General features: G+C 34.1%; 1 protein-coding gene across 5 annotated transcripts in view; it reads left to right on the top strand.

Moving 5' to 3' along the window:
- LOC150085373 (uncharacterized) overlaps positions 1 to 23,988 on the top strand; it is a 444,699-nt gene that overhangs the window by 59,567 nt on the left and 361,144 nt on the right. For 4 of the 5 annotated variants that reach the window (XM_090373179.1, XM_090373178.1, XM_090373180.1 and 1 more), the window contains exons 3-4: positions 2,491 to 2,545; positions 11,295 to 11,404. In XM_090373179.1, the coding sequence (XP_090229305.1) occupies positions 2,491 to 2,545; positions 11,295 to 11,404 (165 nt within the window). The remainder of the gene's footprint in view (positions 1 to 2,490; positions 2,546 to 11,294; positions 11,405 to 23,988) is intronic. The other variant, XM_090373181.1, reaches the window with a different exon arrangement.

The following is a 23,988-nucleotide window of genomic DNA, read 5'->3' as shown; positions in this document are numbered from 1 at the left end:
TTATGCAGTGATGAATTAATAAGCATTATAGATAGGTTGATTAGGAGCCTTAAAGTTTTGCTCAACAAGAAATTGTTTGTTAAGAGTCAAGTACAAGAAACTATTGGAATTTTCACAAGCAAAAATATAGTGATGAAAACAAAAATTCAGTTATTGATAATCCAGTTAAGCTTAGACAGATTTCTGATAACCATTATTAATGTGCATCCTTTGCATTTTCATTTTTGGAAAATGACAAAGATAATGAATATATTTTGGATCTTCAAAAAATAACTACAGTACTTCATTTTATATTTTCATCTCTTATTTCATGATTGGCATTTTATTTTAAAATGTGTGTGTGTGTGTATATATATATATATCACCCCAGGGGCTCACACCCTATGGGCTTGGCACACCCAGGGTTCTGAGCATCAGAACCCTATCATCATTCTTCTCTTTCTTGCTAATTCCGTTCTACTTCTCTCTCTCTCTCTCTCTCTCTCTCTCTCTCTCTCTCTCTCTCTCTCTCTCTCTCAGGGTAACTTGGGAATTTTTTTGACTAGTGCAGCATAAGCCTCAGGCTTCCTTGCACCATATGGCTAATAATATATATATATATATATATTTTTTTTTTACAAAATTATATAGTATTCACTTTTTTTTTTAAACATATGTTCTAGATTGGCTATAAAGCCATTTCCAAAAAGTTTTGTTTAAAAAAAGAAAAACAAAACAAAAGTTAATATGATTAAAAAAAGATTAAAACTTCAATGATTAAAAAAAGTATTTTAGCCTAAATTATATATATACAGTGGATTCCAGTTATTTGTGCCACCGGTTAATCTGGGAAGCTATTTATTTGGGGCAAATCTTAAAAAACAGAACCCGATCGAGAAAATAGCCACGCTTAATTGGGACAACATGTTTAATCAGGAGGCCACAGCACTGGAGATTACCCTACAATTGTCTCCGACTGTACCATGTGGTTCGGTTGGATTTCTGGAGGTCACAACCATAAAACAATAAAAACAATTAGCAGTCACCTGTTTATTGGACTTTTCTGTTAGTGCAGTCTGTCATAAACAGATAGTAAACTCGATCTTATTGAATTTGCGATAATACCGACAGCTGGAATTTTGTGGGTTATTATGGTGAAATTATGGTGTTTAGACTTCCATGACTTGGAAGACTTCATAACTTGTTACTCCATTCTCACTTGCACGTATCGTGTTACTTGCAATTTGTGTGTTCCTTGTTTTTTGTTATTGATTGCTTATCTTTTTACTGTTTTAAATTTTAACTCCCACCCACAAATGTCAGTGAACAGATATGTCAACTAGTTAGTATGTACATATTACAGTATGTATTAATTATTGCGATTATCATGCATATTCTTCTGATTTTCACATATGATTTAATTTTTTAATTGGTAAAGTAATAAAGGGTAAATTTGTGCTTAATATATCTTTACTTTTATAGCCTGTGGATAATATTCCTCTTATTTTCGCTAATTAGAATCGCTGTTCAATAGAATTAAAATTCAATTCACAAACGTGATCATTCAAACCCGTGACTGCTGAATACGGTGCTGTTTCTTGTATTCTATCTTGTGAACTCCTCTGACTGTTTGGTCGTCCCGGAGTATAAACAGAAAATTTATTTATTTTTATAATGATCGGCACTTACTACACATCACATAGTGAACGGTACTTTGCTATGGTGAGTCCATCGTAATGTGATTTGATTGTAGAGTGAACCAATTGTAAAGTGGGGGGGTCCATTGTATTTTTAACTATTTACCTGAAACTTCGGATGATTGGGACAGCCACTTAATCGGGCCAAAATGCATTAGTCCCAATGTGTCCCAAATAACCAGAATCGACTGTATATATATATAATATTGTAAGTAGAAGGCGTAAATTAGATTTAATTGGTTTAAGTCTAATGAAATTACGGTATACACTGGGAGCAATATATGGAATGAAAAAGAGGAAGAAATGGACTGGAGATTAAAATAAGAAGTGAAAAAGTGACCAAAATGAAATAACATTGTGGTGTCTCTCACAATTTCATTGTCATCATCAGAGGTCATCCACCAAAATTATGAAAAAGGCAGCAATGTTCTTGCTTCTGTTTCCGACATGATCTGTATGCTATGGTGCACGTGTAGTTTCCACGTGCTGTGAAGGCAAATTTAGATATGAATTTTGCATTAATAAGTTTATAATGGATGTGCCAATAAAAGTGGTTATAATACGTAGTGCGTACAGATCATGGATGACCTTACAGAAGCAAGTGAAAAGAATTGAAAAAACTGGATAAACTATAATAAGAAATATCAGTATAGGCCAGAAGAAAGGGACTTACCGTTACTTTTTTTTTTTTTTTTTTTCCCCTCATTTCTTTTTCTGGGTTAAGGAATTGAAATACAAGTAGAATTTCTAACAGTAATTGTTTTCCATTTCAAAATGTTTGATTTTTATTTTATTATTTTATTTTTTTTTTCAGAGATGTGAATTATGTCCTTCAAAAGATGGGGCACTGAAAAGAACTGATAATGGTGGTAAGAAATTTCTAAGTACTTCTTTTTTTGCATATATTATATATGGACAAATAAATATAAAATATTTTAACTGTCTGTGTCAGTTTCAATTTTCCCAAAGGGATATGATTTATCATTAACTGCACTCAGTAACAGAGTATATCCTGGGTTAACAAGGTCTCCGCTTGAAATCAGTACATACAATGCTAAATATGCTACTTGAGCAGCCATCAAGATTGGTAATGTTAACCATAGAAGCTTGAGTAAAAAAGAAAAAGAAAAAAAAAGTGGAATTAGCAGAAAATCTAATTTGATATGATATCAAAATAGCAGGTATCAGAGAAACCAAGAGAATGAATATGAATACAGAATAATTGCAGTAAACAATATGTATTAATTAATTTATTCTGGAAGTAAGATACAGTGCAAGGAAGCAATAGCCTGAACTAGTGCAAGAAAGTTTATTTGACTAGAAAGCATTATCCAATTGAGTAAGGTGGGTAGCATTTAAAGATGCAAATTTAGGTGAAATTGTCTATACGTACAGCCTAGTTTGAAGTTTTAAGAAAAAAGATGAAATGAAATAAGTTCTTTAACAAGTCAGAAAGAGCAGTAGAAACAAATGACAGTGAAAGAATAGTATTGTTGGAGATTCAAATAGCAGGATAGGAAATGACGTTTACATCTAGAGATATTTTTTGGAAAATCTGGAGAGGACAATTATCTAGTAACAGCAGTCTTGCTATTCAAACACACACACATACTTAATTGCTAATTTTAGGTTTTATGTGCTTTAAAGGAATACGCTTTCATTTGTATTGTGGTTATAAATATGTGCCATTAATGCTATTGTAAAAGTTTTCAACTGAACATTATATGCATGCACATTTTATATATATATATATATATATGTGCACCCACTCCTGCTTAAAAGTTTGGAATGACAGCATATGACAACAGTTTTCGTTAATTTTTTTGAAATTAGCTATGACAGTGTAAGGCTTATATAAAAAAAAAAACAAAAGAAGTATTTTAAGGTTTTTTATTAAGTATTGAAAAATTTATATCAAAACAATATTGAAACGATTAATATTAACAACTATACTGATTTTTCATCAAAATGTCTTTCACAAGATTTTATCACTGCGTTACACACACGTGGCATTCCGGTGGTTAATTTTATAATAGTGTTTTGACTAATATTATTCAAAGTAATCCGTGGTTTCCCATAAATTTTGTGAAGATGGGCTTACTTCATGGTGTAGATCAGCATTTCCCAAACTTTTTTAGTCACTGAACACTTTTCATCTCACAACATATTCTCGGAACACTTATGAAACACAAGTTTAGAGGGGGGCCAAAGAACTGTTTGTTAATATTTTATTACATATGGCACACTGTGCATCAGGAGCATCTTTACTTCCAACACATGTAAAGCTGAAATTCAAATAACTGTCATTATACTTTCGTTGTGGTCTTTTATTAGTTGGTTCTTATTTTTTCAGTTCGGATTTTTGGGGAAAAAAAGGCTGCAATTGTTCATCCTCACTTTGAAGTATAACAATATCACGTTCATTTTCATCGACCACAGTTGCACTACTAGAAGTACTTTGCTTCTCGTTTTAAAGTTCCTGTTTTCAACCACAAATCCATGTTTATTTATTTTAATAATAATATTTTGAAATACTAATAACTAGTCCTAATAATTAACAAAAAAAATTATACAAAGAAGTGAGTTTAGTTATGATATCAGTTTGCTTCCTCTCCTTCAACCCGTGTACTTCAGGTTAAATCGAATACAAATGGCATATTAGATCACTACATTGCTGCTTTTCGTAGATGTCATTACCTCTATGCATACTTCTCTTTGCAAAAGCCCTCCAAAATAGTGTTCCACACTCTATTTGATTATTAGTCTATGTCAGTATATTAATAACCGAAAAAAAAATTTTTTTTAATTATAATGATACAAATTTGCAAAATTTAATTCTTTTATTTTTTTAATTATTAATTACGATTTTTCACGGTACACAGTTTGGGAAACGCTGGTGTAGATGATCCCATAAAAGCTCTCTTGGGTTTCAGTTACGATTGGGGGGATCACGCCATAATTTGCAAACCCCCCTGTTGTTTATTTCCTGAAAGTCTCTGCACAACTTAGAGCTGTGCTTCAAGTTATTGTCTTGTTGTAATAAGAAATTTCTTCTACAAGGTTGAAGTCCAGAGGATATTCCATTATGTTCAAGAAAGTTTTTATAGCCTTCTTTTCTTAAAATTCCTTCAATTCTGATGATATCACCTACTCCAGAAAAACAGAAACAGTCCCAGATAATGATACTAAACAGTGTGGCACCATTTTTTCTTCAGTTGGATTGTCTCACAAAAACTCGGATTCAAAAATTTCAGTGGGATTCATCTGTCCACAGTCAGTATGTTTTTCTACTCTTCAATTTCCCAATGTTGATGGCTCTTAGCCAAACCAGCTGTTTCTTTCGATTTTCCAGTTTTAATAAGGGTTTTCAGACTCCTATATGAACATGAAGTCCTGCTTGTTTGAAACAAAGTTTTACATTAGATGTAGACAGTAGTTTCTCTGTTCGTATTGAACTCAACTTGAATTTCAGATGTAGTAAGTCGTCAGTTGCATTTAGAAATCAGTGTTGTGATCCTATCTTGTGCTTCCTTTGTTACACATGGTTGTCATGATCGTGGTTTGCTCTTTAAACTGCCAGTCTCCTTGAATTGTCGAATGTTAGTTTGTGCTCTTTTAAATTAAACACTTTGGGTTTTTTTTTTTTTTTTCCCCATTGTTTTTTTGCCGGTACTGCTTATGAAATAACTTTCTTTATACAGAGTTATAATAGCATCTCTGTTTTCAGCACTCAATTTCTTATTTCTTGCCGTGTTTATCTCTAAGCATACAAAACTTACACCAGACGTGCTTTCTGAATGATGGGTGTTCAGTTTTACAAGTTACATCTCTTATGCCTCAATGGCTCCTCTGTAGCCAGGTGGGTAGGAGCAGCAGTGCGTAGCACACGCTTCTTGATTAGACTGGGGTTTGAGCCCACGACCACCAAATACGAAGGATGCGGAAAGTCAGGGAATAACCACTGCATACCCCTGGAGCAATATGGCCTTAGTTGCTAATGCTCCTAAAAACCAAATAACAAACAAACTCCTCAATTTATATCTTGGCACTCAAGAATCATCTACAATATTCTACACTGTTCTGCCATATTCTTCTACAATGTTCTACCATGTTCTTCTATACTTTTCTGGAATATTCTAGAAACTTCCTAAATATTTCTTAAATATTATTTAAGTTTTTTTTTTTTTTTTTGATTTTTATACATAATAGAAAATATTTTAATAAAAATTGGTAAACAAGTTGGTTCTATTTTAATAAAAACTTTGAAAATTCAGAAAAATGAAACGTGATTCCAAACTTTTAGACAGGAGTGTATATTTCTGGATTACCTCATTTTGAATGCTCAGTGACATAATGCCAGAAAAATTGAAGCTGAAGCCAATGCTCTGTGGAAAATTAAAGAAAATATTGTTTAAAAGGTACACATATTTACTAATTTTTTGAAAAAAATTTATTCCTTCCATTCTGGGAACTTTTCTGAATGTACTACGTATACAGTGCATGCTGCTTATTGTGATCACAGATAATGTTATCAGTTATATAATGTTATCACTTTTATGAAGTCCTGATCAAATGTATACGAATCATAGAAGAAATGTCATTTATTTTACTTAGTGCTTCAGTTTATGCATGTGCAGTGGAAGTAATGTCCAGTGATTTGTTTTTGAACTCTGACACATTGCATGTACAGTTACTACTGTTGTTTTGTGCAGTTCATATGGTTGTTGGTGTCATTGGTACATGAAAGAAAATACTGTATTTGTATTCCTACCAGTTTGACTGTTTTAGCAGTCAGATTGTTAGGAATACAGTAGAGCATTAACCCTTTTTTCAATTCTTGTAATATTTTCTTTATTTATTATTCATAGTTTGTTTGGATTTCCAGAAAGTTTCTTATTTATTGATTGCTTTCTTGAAGAAAGTGGACAGTCAAATTAAAGTATTTTATATTGCTTGAATTTAATGTTTTCTTTCCATGCACTTCCACCTTTTTGTGTGTACATTTTCACTCAGTAAACAGCACTGAACAGTTGCATTCTTGTTTCTTGGTTATTGTTATTAATTATCAGTCCCAAAGTGATCACAGTAAACAGTGTTCATTGTATTTTATGAATATTAACTGAATAGAAATATAGCAGTCATCTGATTGTTGAGCTTGCATGGGTATTTGCAAGAGTATATTTGATTTTTAATGATATTTATTGGTCAGAGATTTTGTAAGATTCTCACTTGTTTTTTAAACATTTGCAAAAAATGTGATACATTACTATGTTAGGAATTTGAATCTGTAGACCACCTGTTTAATTTGTTTATATTGATTATCAGTAGTTGATAAGTACTGGCGTAAATTTTAATTTATTACTCAGCAGTTGGAGAGCAGTTGTTGTAGGATGTGTAGTTTATAAAAAAATTAAAATGTGTTCTGTAGAGTAAAATAAAACTGCACTTTACATACATTAAAAAAAAAAATACAACAAGGTAATAAATATCTGTGTGGTTTCTGCGCACATTATGTTCTTTGCTTAGAAATCATATAGGGTTGGAAGGTGAGTTCAGTCATGACTCAGCTTGATGATGAGTAAGATCTGGACTAAAGAAAATTTTGCAAACAATTAGATTCAAAGCGCATACCGATACTTTTTTTTTCTCTGAAGAGCTGATTAACATCCTGTTTATTGTTGTCATTGTTGTTGCTTTTTTTTTTTTTTTTTTAGAATAAATTTTTAATATTGCATTAGCATTTTTAATTCTAAATTTTTCTAATCATTAATATTGATCTAATGAACCACATTTTACATATGTTATAAACTAAAATTCTCGTGGCTATGACTTGGAAATGACAAAAAAGTTTTAGTAAAAAAAAAAAAAATTTAGAAATGACATACATTTTCTGCAGAAATTCCATTAAAGTCCACTACATTGTACAGTAGAATCCTAGTTATCTAAAACCAAGGGTATTTCAAAAAGTCTGTATTTCAGATCATCAATTCTAAATACAGTATAAAATTGCTGTTGTTTAATAAATTCAAATTACAACAATTTGCATTTCTTAAATTACACATTATATACTCTGCATACTTTATGTAGTTTTAAAATATAAGTTTTAAAACAGTATAAAGTATGTATAGTTTTTTGTTATTTTAATTAAAGGTTTTGCTAATGTTTTGCTGTTTGAAAGTGAGGGCTTTTTGCCCTGTTATAATTCTATATTTTCATCAAACATGTACATTGGCTCTCATTCAGTTTATCTGCTAATAATCTAAAGGATGTTAAACCTTTCACTCACTATTGGTTTCTGTGGTATATATTCATCGTAACAAACAACCCTCCCCCCCTCCCGACTCATTTTCAGTTTCTGTCTGATTTGGATTAGAATATAATAGTAAAACTATTTCTTGATCTGTTGAAAAGTGATTGCCTAGATCATTACGCAAATAACCTACAGAAATTATCCATGCCACTTCTGTAATAATCAAAAAAAATACACAATTTTCTATTATATGAATTTTTATTTGTAGTAATTTATATAATAGTGAATTTGTAGTCTCTTCCCCACAGTAAAATTTTTATGCATCACATCAGTGTGATTGGTTATCACACAGAAGTGACATGGGTGAAATGTACTCTTCTTTGCTTCATTCATAATGCTTTTATGTAACTGGATTCATGATTTTATTATATTTATGTGATAATTTTGTTAAATATTAAATGTGTCAATTTCTTTGAGTAAAATTGCAATTAAATAAATGTGAAAAAAAAAAAAAAAAAAAAAAACAGTATGAAGAAAGTTTTGGATAACTGGTATTATGTTAACTGGAATTTTACTCTGTTGGGTTTCTGTGCTTTTTAAAGGGTATGGTCTCTTTATTTTACCTATTGTAACAGTAGTGAGATTGGTTATTTTAGTTTTTAATTTTAAGTTTTTTATTTATTTATTTTTTATTATTTCTTTTTTTCTCTCCTTGGGTGAGTTTAACAGAAGCTGATAATTTGTTTAATCCTGTGATGTATTTTGGGAACGTCGTAATTATCCAACAGAACACCTGTCTATGGTTCTGTTAAATGCGGATTAGGTTTTGAAATAAAAAATTAAAGTATTTTGATCAGAGAAATAAACAAAAAAATTTCCAATTATGCTCCACAAAGTTCTGTTTATACTGCTTCATAGGAACCAGAGGCATTCTCAACTTCATTGTAACTGCTTTATTGCAGCCAGTAAATCACGACAAATGTTAACAATAGATCATTGCATTTTTTTGGTGCAGTTTAGCAGGCTTGATCTTGCAATTAAAACAAAAAAAAAAAAAAAAAAAAGTTTTATTTAAAAACTTGTATATTGAATATTCTGGAGGTGTATATTTGGTAGGGGATAATTGCACCGTAATATTTTAACTGAACCTTTATAGCTATAACCCAAAACCATCTTGTGACTGTGACATGTATACTCTCTCATCTTGTTAGATTAACGATTTTTGAGACTACCTCATTTTCATCTCTGATCATAAAACTTTTTTTGTGTGTTACATACTCCTTGGAGCAAGTTAGATACCTCTAATAACTGTTGTGTATCCAAGTAGTTTGCTTAGATTAGCATTTTTTTTTTTTATTTGATCAATTCTCATAGCTATACAAAAAACAACTCAATATATATCTAAATATCCTCTGATTTCTAGCTTTAGTAACATCCAGTGCCTTACTGAAATTATCCTTTTTTTTCCCTCCTTTGTATCTTTAAAAGATACACAACCAACAACATGATTTAATAATAGTTGAGTGAATCATTGTGATTTTACTCTTATCTATTATCAGCATGATATTGCTGTAGCTTTTTTTTTTTTTTTCTCTCTCTCTCTCTCTCTCCTCTCTTCATCGTCTTTCTCTGTTTGAAAGGAAAAGGAAACAGTCCTCTCTTCTCTTACCAAAGGCTTGTGTAATTATATGTAGGTAGTGATTGCATTTTGATTATCTAAAATCCATTTGTAGATGATTAGGCCATCATTTACTTGTTATACTGGAAACTCGTCGTTATACTGCCAGTCAGAAATGAATTTAAATACTAGTATATTACTGTTAGCTGAACTTCTAAAACTTTACATTCAGAATCCAAGATAAAAAAAAAAAAAAACAGTAGTTTCACTGATTCTGTTAATTCACTTGTTATTAATTGTTATTTCACACTGATCATAATGTGAGGGTCACTCAAAAGTTTTGCCATACAGTTTTTCTTCAGCAACAATTTATTTAAAGAAGCTTAAAACTTTTTATAATAGTACTTCCCTCCCTCCACTATCACCATCAGGCTAGGAAATTTCAAGATATTCCTATATTAAAGTAGCTCATTAAAGTCATGATGGAGTTTTTAATAGCAGGGAAGAAAACGTTTGGGAATATTTGCAGATGTGTGAAAAATATCTATGGGACAATATTTTTCAGAAATTTATAATTGCATCAGAACAGGCTGATTTTCATGATCAAAAGAGACTTGAAGAGAATTATGCTAGTACTTGTGTCTGGATACCATAAAGCTGCAGAAAAATGTATGTAAAACAAATATAAAAATACAACAATTTTCAGCTTTTTATAATAAATTTTTTCAGAGAAAAAATGATGGGACAAAACTTTTCAAGTGACCATCATATGTTAGTGCAGATTACTTTGTGTTGCTTTGTTTTGATTCACTGCTCTTATTAGGACCATTGCATTTACATTTGATGAACTCTTTTCTTCACATGAAAGATATCTTGAAAGGATATGATTTTCAAAACAAAGACAAAAACATATTTCAGATTTTTAATCCTTAACTGGTATCTTAGTGAACAGCAGTGATCCTTTTTCGTATTTTTTGGTTTTTGGAGGTTTATAAATACCCTATTAGATTAAATAGTCTATTTGAATATTTAAGTCAACTTATAAGGTTGCATTCACAGTTCTGAATTGGGATTATCATTGATTGGGATAAAGGTGAATCCAGAATTGAATACAGCATAATAAACACTATGGGAAAATACAATGAAAAAGAATAAAATGGTGAATTTGTTTTTGATTTGGGCATATGGTGGTTTTCTGAAGACACTGTGCTGCCAAAGTCATTCTTAATTTGATGAAAGAAACCACCTGATTCCTAAAAGTCTGCCACTAATATCTTCAGGGCTGTAATTTGTTTGTGAGCACTGCTATACCTATGAAATGCAAAAGGCATTTTTTAAAAATGCATTTTAATCAGTGTCAATAGTACACTTGAAAATATTTTATGATTTATCCATTGAAATAAATGCACACGAATACTACCCTCTCCTCTTTAGAGCTAGTGAGGAGGTAGCCCAGATAAGCTACAGACGCTTGAGTAACTTTAAAATACTAATACTAAAAAGTTGATGTAACTTTTTATTATATTTGGGAAAATATATGATTTTATTTGTAATTTTATCGTAAAACATATCGAACTACATAATAAGAATAAATAGAAATTGTTGTTTATGAATATATTAAGGTCAGCACAGAACCCACAGTATCCAGAATGTCCTAGAAAATAAGGATGCCAGTTAAGGGTTAAAGATCATTATTTGTGAGATTTGGTATATGAAAAGATTGATTGTTAGTGTATTCTTTACTGTTTAGGATGGGCTCATGTGGTATGTGCTCTCTATATCCCAGAAGTGAGATTTGGGAATGTGACCACTATGGAACCCATTATTTTACAACTGGTTCCTCAAGAAAGATACAACAAGGTGAAGCATGTCTAGAAATTGATTATCATTCATTTTATGACCTTCATTTCTTGATTAAAATTGACTTTCACTGGTTAAATTTATTTATTAAAATATTGTTACAGTATGCTCTTAAATGAAGCAACAGTTATAAAAGTATGTTATTGAAATTTGTAATCTGACTGCTAAAAATTTCATATAAAATTTGTATTGCCCTATGGGAAAATATGATGAAAAAGAATAAAATGGAGAATTTGTTTTTGACTTGAGCATGATGGTGGTGTTCTGAAAATGCTGTGCTGCCAAAGTAATTCTTAATTTGATGAAAGAACTTTTCAAAAAAAAAAAAAAAAAAAAAGGTCATCTTATTCTAGTATATAAGATGACCTTTGAAGCACTAAAAAAGTCTAAAATTTTAAGGTTGCTTATACAGAGTATAAAATCCTAAACTTGAATAAAAGGCACATGTTTAAGTTTAGAAAGACATGAATTAATACCAATATATTTACAATTTATTACATACACACACACTGTCCAAAAAAATTTGAACCTTTGTATTAAGACAGTCACGGACAGAAGAAATGCAATTAAATACAAATAGATGCAGGGAAAACTGCAACGTGAGGTGATGTGTTGCCTTGTTGAGTATAAAGACTGCAGAGGCTCGAATGGGGAAAATGTGATTTTTTTAGACTTTGTAAAGGGTCTTATCACAATTCAATAAATGGAAGGCATAACTGTTTCTCAGAAGCATCCATCTCAAAGGTTTTTAATGACTGGAAAGCAAGTGGTTCTGCCACAGCAAAGCTTTCATATTCTAAAGAGGACTCTACAGAAAAATAGAACGTCCAATGAGCAGCAAATAACATTTGAATTCAACTAAACTAAGCCCAGAACTGCCCTATATCAACCCATACCATGTGCAGAGAATTGAAGAAATTGATTGGGTATTGGCAGTCCGCTGTCTATTCGGAAGCCACTTGTTTCAGAGAAAAACAGAAAAATCTGCTTGCAGTGGTGCAGAGAATGTTCATGATTAGACATTAGAACAATGGAAGAGAGTCACGTGGTCAAAAAAATTATGATACTCTTTGTTTTACACTGAGGGTAGAGAGTGTAGTGAAAACCACACAAAGAGATGGACCCTTCTTACCTTGTTAAGACAACTTAAGCATTTAGAATTGATATCATGGTATGGGGAATGTTTTGTTTGCATGGACTGGGTCTGTCAATACCAGTGGAGGGTCAAATGCCATCCAGAAGTACCTGAATTTGGTATCAGATCTATTGCACCCTGCACTCTTATCCTGAAGGTGATGGCCACTTTATTGATGACACTGCTATTGCAGTGTCATCCATAAAGAATGGTTCAGTGAATGTGACATGGATTTCCATCGTCTTCCCTGGTCCCCACATTCACCTGATCTCAATCCTGTTGAGAATGTTTGGGATAAGCTGTAGAGAGCTATTCTGGAACGAAGTCCTCTTCCTTCAACTTTGTCGCAACCGCATGATGTTTTGCTGGAAGATTGGTCACAATTAGACTAAAACACATTATAGAAGCCATGCGACACTCCACAGTTGCTGTTATTCGAAACAAAGGCAGCCCGGTGAATAAAGGTTCATATTTTTTTCACCGCTGTGTGTGTATAAATTTTTTATAAAAATATACATTATATTTTTGTTGCTCACCTTTTAAATCCCAAGAATTTGTTTCTTCATCACACACAAAAAAGTTTGTGGAATTTGTCAGGAGTTATATTTTCGGGTTTACTTTTGACTTTATGAAAACTAAACTTAAGACTTTCAATTTTGTGTAGCAAACATGCTTCCTTATAAAGGCATTATTTACAGAAAAACCAATTTATAGTACAGTACTAAACTGCCAGCAAGGAATGACTAGGTTACATAATCAAAGCCTTCCATATACACATATGGCATAAATAAAATAAGAGTGATGCCATGTCATGACTTACACTGTGGGTTTTGGTTTTGTAACCTGCATAAGGGCACACTATATATTCTTACTGCTTTCTTTACAGTTTACTGTGCAGTTTAATAAAATATCACAATGTACACATTTAAGAAAAAGTGAAATAATTGAATTAAAAAAGTACACAGTTTACTGTAATACACCGCTCCTCATGACACAAAATATTACTGAAAATGGGGATTGACTTACATGTTAATTATATGATTCAAACATGAATTTTCAAGACAAAAAAAAAAATAGAAGGCTAACTTATACACCAGAATATGTAGTACACTGTTCACAGTTTTCCACATATTCATAATGGAGGACACCCAAATGAGAAGCCAGCAGCTTTTAAAAAGCTATCCTGGTGGTGTCTCACATTTTTAAATATATATAGTGGATTCAACTGTTCAAATGATGCTATACAATTTAAAAAGATATTAGCAGCTTATTCAGAATCATGGATAATACTATTTGTCTGTAAGTTTAACATAAACTCAAGCCTTATCAGCAAGTATATGGCCTTGGTCTGCAGTGGGAGCAGGATGATTCCTAGAATCAAAATTCGAATACAATTTCATTTGGCAATATATTTGCTTTTGGGGAGAGAATTTAGCTACACACTAATATGCCATCCTAGTTTGTCCATTAAAAAAAAGTTTATATATTTAAATGCAAGGGGGGGGTCCTCATTATCCAAGGATAATTGGGACCAAGAAAAAGCCACTCAAAGTGGGGGCCAAAATATATAATGAAAAATAGTCTAATTGGGATCTTAACACAATAAATGATACTAAAAATATTAGGTGACATGTTTATTAATTATACACAATTTTTTAGCGTTTGGGTACCTTACCTAAAAACATTTGAATATGAATGCAAATGGATGCTGTAAGACCATTAGGTGGAGGAGGAGGGAGAGGCAAGGTTACTAGGAGATCTACTCTAGAAGGACCTTTTTAGGTTTGAAGAAAGAATCGAATGTTGTTTGTTTACTTTGTCATAAATTTTCAGATAAAATTGTATAATAGCATGACAAGATATTTTGCACTTCATGTTTAACTTTGGCAGCACAATCACAAAGAGGGTCATTATTGGAATAATATTCAAGAGCTTCATCAATTTTTCTGAATGCCTCTTGCAATCAGTTCTTTTTCTTTTTGGCAATTTTATCATATTCATCTCTGTCACTTCTCTCTTCTTAAACAGTTAACTTGTCTAACTCTGCCAGGTCCTCATTTGCTAACAGGTGTGTAGGCGCCTCTGTAGCCAGGTGGGCAGGAGCAGCAGTGCATAGCGCACACTTCTTGATTAGACCGGGGTTCGAGCCTGTGACCACCAAATACGGAGGATGCGGAAAGGTCAGGGAATGACCATCGCATATCCCCGAGCAATATGGCCTTAGTTGTTAATGCTCCTAAAAACCAAAAAAACAACACAACAGCTAACAGTTGTATGTGAGTCAAGCAATTCTCTTACATCATTTTTATGAACTTCATGGAATCTTGTATCTTTTGAAAGATTTACGATTTCAATTCGTATCTGATTACCATTGAATTCTTCAAAGGAATGAACAGCATCAGGATAAGTTTTTCCAGCAACTATTCATCTACCAAATAGGAACTTTATTCCAAGCGTGTGCAATAATTTCAACACAATCAAAAATATTAAATTTGTTCCAAAATTCTTCCACATTGTTGTCATTGGTTGTGTCAGTTTTCAGAATTATTTTCCTAAAAGCAAGATGCAAATAATGTGTCTTCAAAGCACTTATGACTGCCTGGTCTATGGGTTGTGTTACTGATAGTTGTGGAACTTTCTTCCAAGCGTGTGCAATAATTTCAACACAATCAAAAATATTAAATTTGTTCCAAAATTCTTCCACATTGTTGTCATTGGTTGTGTCAGTTTTCAGAATTATTTTCCTAAAAGCAAGATGCAAATAATGTGTCTTCAAAGCACTTATGACTGCCTGGTCTATGGGTTGTGTTATTGATATCGTAATGCAAAATTCAATTAACAGAAATTAATTGTACCTCATAACTGCAGGAACTTAAATAATGAGAACCCCCCCCTGTAATTAGACATTATGATTTAGGATCTCATCCCGGTATCCTCTTACGTTGTCATATTGTGCATGTAAGAGTGAGTTGATCATCTGCAAATGCAATCTGGATTCATCTTTCCACATTAATATAGTGCAGGGTCCAGTCCACATATTCTCTAGTTCTCTGAATTCTAAACCTTTTTTCAGATAGCATTCAATGAGTGTTAGGCCACATTCATGCAATTTTTGACTCAGTGTATTGGGAGAAACAGTTTCCTGTAGCTGATTTGAGCTTCCAAGACCCCTGCTGTCTTGGAACTTGTATTTTTCACCCTGTAAAATAGGCATGTTGAGTGCATGCTGAATGCTAAAACAACTACGGCTATGGTGCATTGGTATGTTACTTGTAATTGCATATATTCTTTGGTGGTTAGCTGGACAAAACAACAGAAAATCTACAGTTGTCACCAGAGATGAACTAAATCATCCATGATGTGAAAAAATCTAAGACAGTACATCCAGTTCAGATGGATGGCCAGGACAACATGAAGTCTGTTTGATGTGACATAAGAACTGGGAAAACAAAAATGAGAGTAAGAGCCTGATGACTTTGATGAGTATGAAGAACAGCTGTACAGATAAATTGAGTGGTCCTCTAAATCAGAATGTCTTACAGTGGGGTATTTTAACTTTCCAGATATTGACTATAACTTGTGAGTTGGTCATTCGCACAGTAGCAAGAGTTTTGTGGATTTATTAGATGACTGTTTTCTACAGCAGAATATTAGAGAGGCAACCAGAGGGAGCTTGATCTGATTTTCAGCAGTGGCTTGCATGCATCAAGTATCTGCAGATTAAAGGACCACTATATAGGGTGATTACAATGTATTCATGTGATATTTACTTAAAGATGTAACTACATTCAGATAACCCTCGTTGTCAAAATATTTTCGGGAATTTCTTAACTTTCGTTTGATAGTTTAAATTTAACTTCTTTAGTAATTTCAGTTTTTTTTATAATCTTTGTAAAGTTCAAATTTTAATTAAATTACGGTTGCTGCAAGATCCACTTACGATACAAAGTCCAGGGACATCGGGGCTAAAATGGAAATGCCTGTGGGCATTTCTGGTGTAAGTCATGACTTCATTGTTTGTATAGCCTGTGGCACGTATTCTAAGGCTGGTCTAGTAGACAGACCTATTCTCATATAGCAATTCTTTTCTTTGCAACTGATGTAAGGAGTGTACCAATCTCAAATTACAACTTGTGTGTTACAAGAAGAATTTGAGTCACTGAAGAAATGAGTGGTTGCCCTAGAAACAAATGTAACTGGGAGCTCATCAGGGACTCATCTACTTCCTGACTTACCAAATGATGCACTGCTGATTCTGATCCCAGAAAAGAATAGTCAAGCACATACTACTCTTGTTGAAGGTGATCTGGTTTTATTGCTAGAATCCATAACAGAGAAACGGATAACATTTTTTGTAATAAAGATAGGAGATCTAGAACCAAAGTATGTTTGCCAGGAGCAACAATTGATGATATTACTGACAGATTGTCAGATTTTAAGGGACATAAAGAGAGAATTATTATTCATGTGAGGACAGACAACATTAAACGTACATGACCTGGCCATCTGTTGGAGAAATATAGGACTATGCTGAAAAAAATGAAGCGAGTTAGGTTAGAATGTGTGTGTCCACAATTCTGCCCAGGCATGATAGGAGGGACTCTATGCTGAAAGCATTGTGGATTAACTTGAGACTTGAGGGAAACTGCAAGGCTTTAGGGGAAAAATTTTATCAGCGTAGCATGCATTTGTGGGTAGAAGGAATCTACTTTGTAGAGATGGTATTCATTTGAACAAAGATGATGCAAGGATTTTTGCCAGTATCATTGAGGATAGACTAATGGTTCAGGGAAACTGCTAGTTAGTGGGGGGGGAAGAAGGGTAATTTGAATCCATGTTTATCTGATGATATGAGTCAAAGTAATGCTTGCACTCACCTCATGAATTTTTGTTTGTTGCTACAATGGCCGATATTGATAAGACTGTGTGAGTGTAGCAATGTTTCAAATGAGAGGGAAGATAAAGCTTACAAACCTAAATAACTTCAAGGGTGTATCAGGGTAGTAAACTACAGAAGATTACTGTCTCAACTGTGTCTACAGTAATGTAGTAGTTAGCATATGAGTGTAGGTAGCATCAGCCAAAAAAAAACAATATCACACATCCTTTCCCTCTAAAAGTTTGTCCAGTTCCTCCTTGAATTTATTTAAGCTATAAACTTCCACAATGACAGATGGAAGTTTGTTCCAGCAATCAACTACCTGCTGGATAAAGACATTTCCCCACATCTATTCTACAACTGTCTTTCCTCAATTTCAATTTATGCCCCCTCAGGTTCGTAATCTGAGCAAGCGAAAGAATCCTATCAGAATTCAGTGCACTCACCCCATTCAAGGCCTTATGCACCTCAGTCAGATCACCTCGCAGGTGCATAGTCTCCAGCTGCTGCAATTTGCAGAACTTAAGGCTTTCTTGGTAAGAGGACTCTTTCGTTGCCCTTCTCTGTACACTCTCAAGCAACTCTACATCCTTCCTAAAATGAGGCCTGTCAGCAGTTCTCAAGGCATGTCCTGACCATTGCCTTATACAAAGGGATAATCACCTCCTTTTCCCTACTAGCAAAATTCCTGTATATCATTGACAATACCCCATGACCTGCTCTGGCAGCCTGTCTGCATTGCTCAGAAAACTTCATATCTGACTGCACAATTACTCCCAGGTCTTTTTCATTTTCTACCTGCTTAAGTGTAGTACCACACAGTTGGTACGTTTCTCTGGGGGGTTACTTCTACCCATATGCAGTACTTTGCATTTTTCAATGTTAAATTCAATTTCCACTTCTCAGCCCATCTGCCCAAATTTTCTAGATTCTGTTGCAGTAACACACTGCCATTACTGTCATTAGCAACCCTGCCAACCTTTGTATCATCTGCAAACTTCGATACTAAGCCTGATATACCTTCATCAATATCATTGATAAATAAACAAAACAACAGCAGGGCCAACACCAAACCTTGGGGGAATCCACTAATGACATTAGTCCACGAGGAGCAGCATTCATTGATTACCACTTATCCATTGTAGCAACTTGCCCTTAATACCATACTGCTCCAATTTTTACAGTAGTCTTCCATGTGCAGCAGTATCAAAAGCTTTCCTGAAATCTAAGTACAGCCAGGCATGCTACAATGAACGATGCTACAATGAACGAATGTTACAGCGAACACAGATGTTACAACGAATGTGGAGGAATACTATTGGCCGACATAGCATGTGCGTGCACATGATGTGTTGAGGCTTTCCTGCTTTGATTAGAGCATCGTTTATCATCTTTGTTATCGTTTGTAAGGTTCAGTTATTAGTTTAGTTCAGTTATCTGCTTATTTGCTCTTTAGCAGTGAAAATATTTTTTGTTAATTATTCTGCCATGTAATTTTAGCCATGAGCCAGCAAAATAGTGTGAGAAAGCTAATTAACTTAGACATTCAGAAAGAAATAATTTCCAAGTGAGAAAGTGGAAAAAGTGTAGGAGATCAAAGTGCCGAATATGGTATGGCTAAATCAACAATCAGTACAATTTTTAAAAAACAAGGAAGAAATAAAAAGTGCACAGGTCGCGAAGGGAATCTCTAGGCTAAGCAGTTCAGAAAACATGGGAACTCTTCTATTAGTGTGGATTAATGAAAAACAAATGGTAGGTGATAGTGTCGGTGAGGTGATTATTTGTAAAAAGGCCAAACAATTGTTTGAGGAACTTAGTGCTACGGCTCCTAGTACAAGTACTGGTTCTGTGAAAGAGTTTTTTGGCACCCTCCTAATTTGATGGAAGAATTACCAGATGTGTTCAGTTTTATCAAGGTTCACTTCTTGCCACCTAATATGACGCCTCTCCTCAGCCTATGGACCAGCAGGTGATCGCAAATTTTAAAAACTCTACACTAAAGCACTGTTCAGTAATGTTTTGAGACCACTTTTTCCAGTGATGTGACTCTGAAGGACTTTTGGAAGGGTCACTTCAATATAGCAGATGCTGTTTTCTTAATTGTGGTTGCTTGGAAGGAGGTTTTTGTTAGATGCTTGAATTCGGCTTGGAGGCCATTGTGGTCTGACACTGTGGCTCCAAGGGACTTTGAAGGCTTTCAACAGTTGGAGGAAGAGCCTGTTGTGCAGGAAATTGTGTGTCTGGGCAGTTCCATGGGCCTGGAGATCAATGAGGAGGACATGGACGAGTTGGTGGAGGACCACAAGAAGGAGCTATCACTTGAGGAGCTAGCAGAGCTTCACAATGAAGAGGCAGAGGCACTAAAGAAGATGAAAGCTGTCGGGGACGAGAAGGATGAGGACAAGGAAAAAAGTCACAGCATTCCAGTTGATTGCTTTAAAGAGGTGTTCTCTTGCTGTAATAAACTGTCGAAACTTATAAAGGATTATCACCTGGATATTGCTGCTGTGGAAATGGGCCTTAATCATGTTAATGACACCTTGATGGCCCACTTCTGGAGGGTCCAAAAATTCAAGATAAAGCAGTCAACTCTGGATTGATTCTTCAAAAAGGTGAACAAATGCCCTTCAACTGATGAACCTCCCACAGGACAATCACCCAAGATGAGTAGGAACGATAACCCTCTCCTTCCACCTCTATATGATTTTTTATGATTTTTATTAGGGAAAGTTTGTTTATATTTTCACTGGGGGAATATTGTTTATGCTTTTATTATGGAAAGTTCGATTATAGTTTTCACTAAGGAAAGATTGGTTATCCTTTTCACATGCTTTTTACTTGGGAAAGTTTGTTCATATTTTTTGCTAAGGAAACATTGTTTTTATGCTTTTCAAATTTTATGTGCAGTGTATAAAATTAAATTATTTAATTTTATATTATTTTTGCACTTATATTTTTCATTTTGTATTATATTTTTCCTGTTTAAATCGCTGTATTGGATGGTAACTTTGCTCTAGAATGTGGCCCTGGAATGGATTACTCCTAAATACATATATTTCAGTGTAATGCTAGAATGAACAGATGCTATAACAAACAAGGTTCTAGAACCAATTACGTTCGTTCAAGCATACCTCACTGTATATGATATCAAAGTTACTTTTTGCGGCCAGTTCCTGTGTGACCACATCATGGTATCCAATCAAATTTAGACAAGGCTTTCCCTTACGAAACTCACCAGTGACTCCATTATTTTCCCTGGAACAAAAGTTAAACTAACAGGTCTGTAATTACTTGTGCCACCTTTTGATCCCCCTTTGTGAATTGGGGATACATTTGCACATCTCCATTCTGTGTGGACTTCTGCGTCCATGAATTCTCTCATAATTATGGCTAATGGTTTGCTTACTTCTTTTGCCGCCTCCTTTAATATAACTGGATAGATCCCATCCACCCCAGGTTCCTTTCCTTTTCTTTGTTTAACTTCAACAATTTCTCCTCCACTTTGCTCTCAGTTATTACAAAATCATTAAGCTCCCTGTTAGAGTTTAGTAAGCTTCTGCCATTCACTTACCAAAAGAATTCCTCATGTGTGAATCTAGATGCAAAATACTCATCAGTTTGTCAGCTATCTGAACAGGATCAGTAACAGTCAAACCATCTTATGTGCTGTTTTTCTTAGCATCCTTTGCTAAAGATTTCTCATAATCTGCCTTCGCTTGCCTAATCTCCTTTGTGACTTGATTACAGACTAGCTTGTGTCGCCTGATAAGTTATATGTATCCCATGCATTTTTCTTCTCTGCCGTGAGTCTCTTTAGTTCATCTGCCATCCGTTTAGGCCTAAACCTTGAACAGTATTTCTTAATCAGTATGAAAAACCTAGTAGCTTCCACGATTAATTCCTTGAATGCTTCCCATTTAGAATTTGCTCTTGGTAACGTCGTCAGTTGGGTCCCACTGTACAGAATTTAAAAACTGTCTGACACCACTGTAGTCACTTTTACGAAAACAAAAAAAAACCCTTTCCTTTACCCCTGATGGTAATTATACCTTTAAGTAAATCCTACATCAGTACACTGTGATCACTGCCACCTAGTGGTTCCTTTATCTGCAAATTCTTAATGCACAAATAATCACTGCTGATAACCAGATAAAGAGTATTACCCTCTCTGGTTGCTTCTCGAATATGCTGCTACAGAAACAATCATCCAATAAATCCACAGAAGTCTTGCTAGTGTGCAAGTGACCAACCCATTTGGAGTGGTTGTCAGTAAATTGAGGAAAGTAAATTGGTATAGATAAAGGGATAGTTGAGTGGGAGACAACCGAGTGGATTTCAATAGGCACTGTTCTTGCACTTCTAATTGCCCTCACAGGTAGGCTGACAGTATTATTAGTGGAGTTTCCCAAGTTCCAGTGGTGGGCTGTGTTGTTGAAGGTATGTCGAAGTTTATAGATGATACAAAGGTTGACTGGGTGGTTAATGAGGTTAATCTGGGTATGCTTCAACAAGATCTAGAAAAATTAGGCAGCTGGCTGAGAAGTAAAAATAGAAGTTTAATATTGACAAATGTAGGTGCTGCATATAACTAGTAATAATCCCAGAATAACATACCAACTGTGTGATATCACCCTCAGACTATTGGAGAATGAAAAATGCCCTGGGGGTTATTGTGAAGATGGACTGCTAGAACAGCTTGTGGGGTTTTGTCAGTGATATACAGAATTTTGCCAGTGGGGATAAGGAGGTCCCATTGTGTAAGGCAATGGCTAGGCTACTTATTGAGTAATACATACAAGTTTGGAATTCTCCTTTGAGGAATGGGGATCTGTTGGAACAAGTGTAGAGATGAGCAGCAATTAGATTAGTGAGTGGAATAAAATGATGCACTTGCCAAGAAAGGCTTCATTTCTGCAAATTGCAGCATCTGGAGACTAGGCACCTATGAGCAGATCTAATTGAGATCTTAAGGCTCTGAATGAATTGAGTATGCTGAATTCTGATGCCATCCTCCCTCTTGCTGAGACTACATATGTGTGGGGGGAGATAGATTCGAATTGAGGAAGAATGGTTGCTTCTGGAATAGTAGTTCAAAATTTTTCAGCCCGTAGGAAGTTGGTTGTTGGAATGAACTTTCCTCAAGTGTTGTGGAAGTGGGTTTTTTGAATAAATTCAAGTAAGAACTTGACAGTCTATTAGAGACAATGGACAGGTGATATGGGAACTGCTGTTGTTTTTATTTATTTATTTTTGGCTTATGCAGTTATAAGCTTGCTTTTTGCATAATTTTCTGCTACTAAAGAAAAGAAAAGAATCTTTATGGGCATTTAGTGAATTTGGGCCTTTCTACTTGGAATAGGAGGATTGTATTTATAATAAATGTATTACCCATGAGAGAACAGAATATGCAAACAAGCTATGGGACACATGCAGTTTGCAGACATGATATTAAAAATACCATAATTTCCACCATATAAAATACACTTTTCCCCAGAAATCTATCTCAAAAAATTATTGAGTCTTATAAGGTGATGATAACACCTTATAAGACACAGTAATTTTTTTGGCTATCATAAACAAGCATGTTGTTATATCTTTCTTACCAATGATTTTAGTTTTTACCAATATACCAGTAATTTTATGAAACTCTTGCTGAATTGTTGAAAACATCCAAATAAATTACCGATAAATTTGATCTTTGGGGGAAAAAACCTTGCTGGAACTGTTAAGGTACGTTAATGAATATTTTCATGGTGTAGTTGTAATGAATATTTTCATGGTGTAGTTGTAATGAATGTTTTTATGGTGTAGCCATAGCCACTACACATGCACACTCTTATTCAACTTTAAGTGTAAATTTCAGATTACCTGTACCTATTATGATGCATCAACAAAGAAATGGTTTGCTTGCACAAATAACTACAAACTACAAGTTATCAGTTATGCAAAAGAACACTGAAACAGAGCTGTAGAAAGACACGTTGGGCCACCGACTACAGAAAAGGTGATCTGGAAGTAGCAGAAACAAGATGAACTCAGTATTGGCAATCAAAAATAAGTATAACCTTCTTCAGCCAACAGAAAAATGGGTGGGACTTGATGATTTTGATGGTACAACAAGTTATTAGTGTTATAAAAATATGAAGTGAGCCAGCTTAGCTATGAAGACATGAACAAGGATAGCCCAGAACAATATGAAAACCAAATTCTGGAATTTTACAGATTTATAATTGATTTTAGGAAGCACACAAACTAAGAGATGGGTCAAATTGGTAATATGAATGAAATACTTTTAGCATTCAATGTACCCTCAAATTGAAGTGTGGATGTTAAAAGTACAAAATATATAACTGTAAAGACATCAGGCCATGAAAAGACACAACATAGTGCTTGTTTTGCTTGGTGGAACAAAATTTCTAATTCTCATATTCAAGAGAAAACTCTACCAAAGGAAAAAATTCCACTAGTTATTTTTGTCCATGTTCATCCTAAGGGGTGGGTGAAGATGGAGCCAAACTATGGCTGCAAAATAGTTTAGTCATAGCATCCTGGTGGCCTTCTGAAGAA

Source organism: Mastigoproctus giganteus, chromosome 5, assembly GCF_048544385.1.
Source record: "Mastigoproctus giganteus isolate SK-2022 chromosome 5, ASM4854438v1, whole genome shotgun sequence".
Lineage (NCBI taxonomy): Eukaryota > Metazoa > Arthropoda > Arachnida > Uropygi > Thelyphonidae > Mastigoproctus > Mastigoproctus giganteus.
This window is presented reverse-complemented; position numbering and strand designations above follow the sequence as displayed.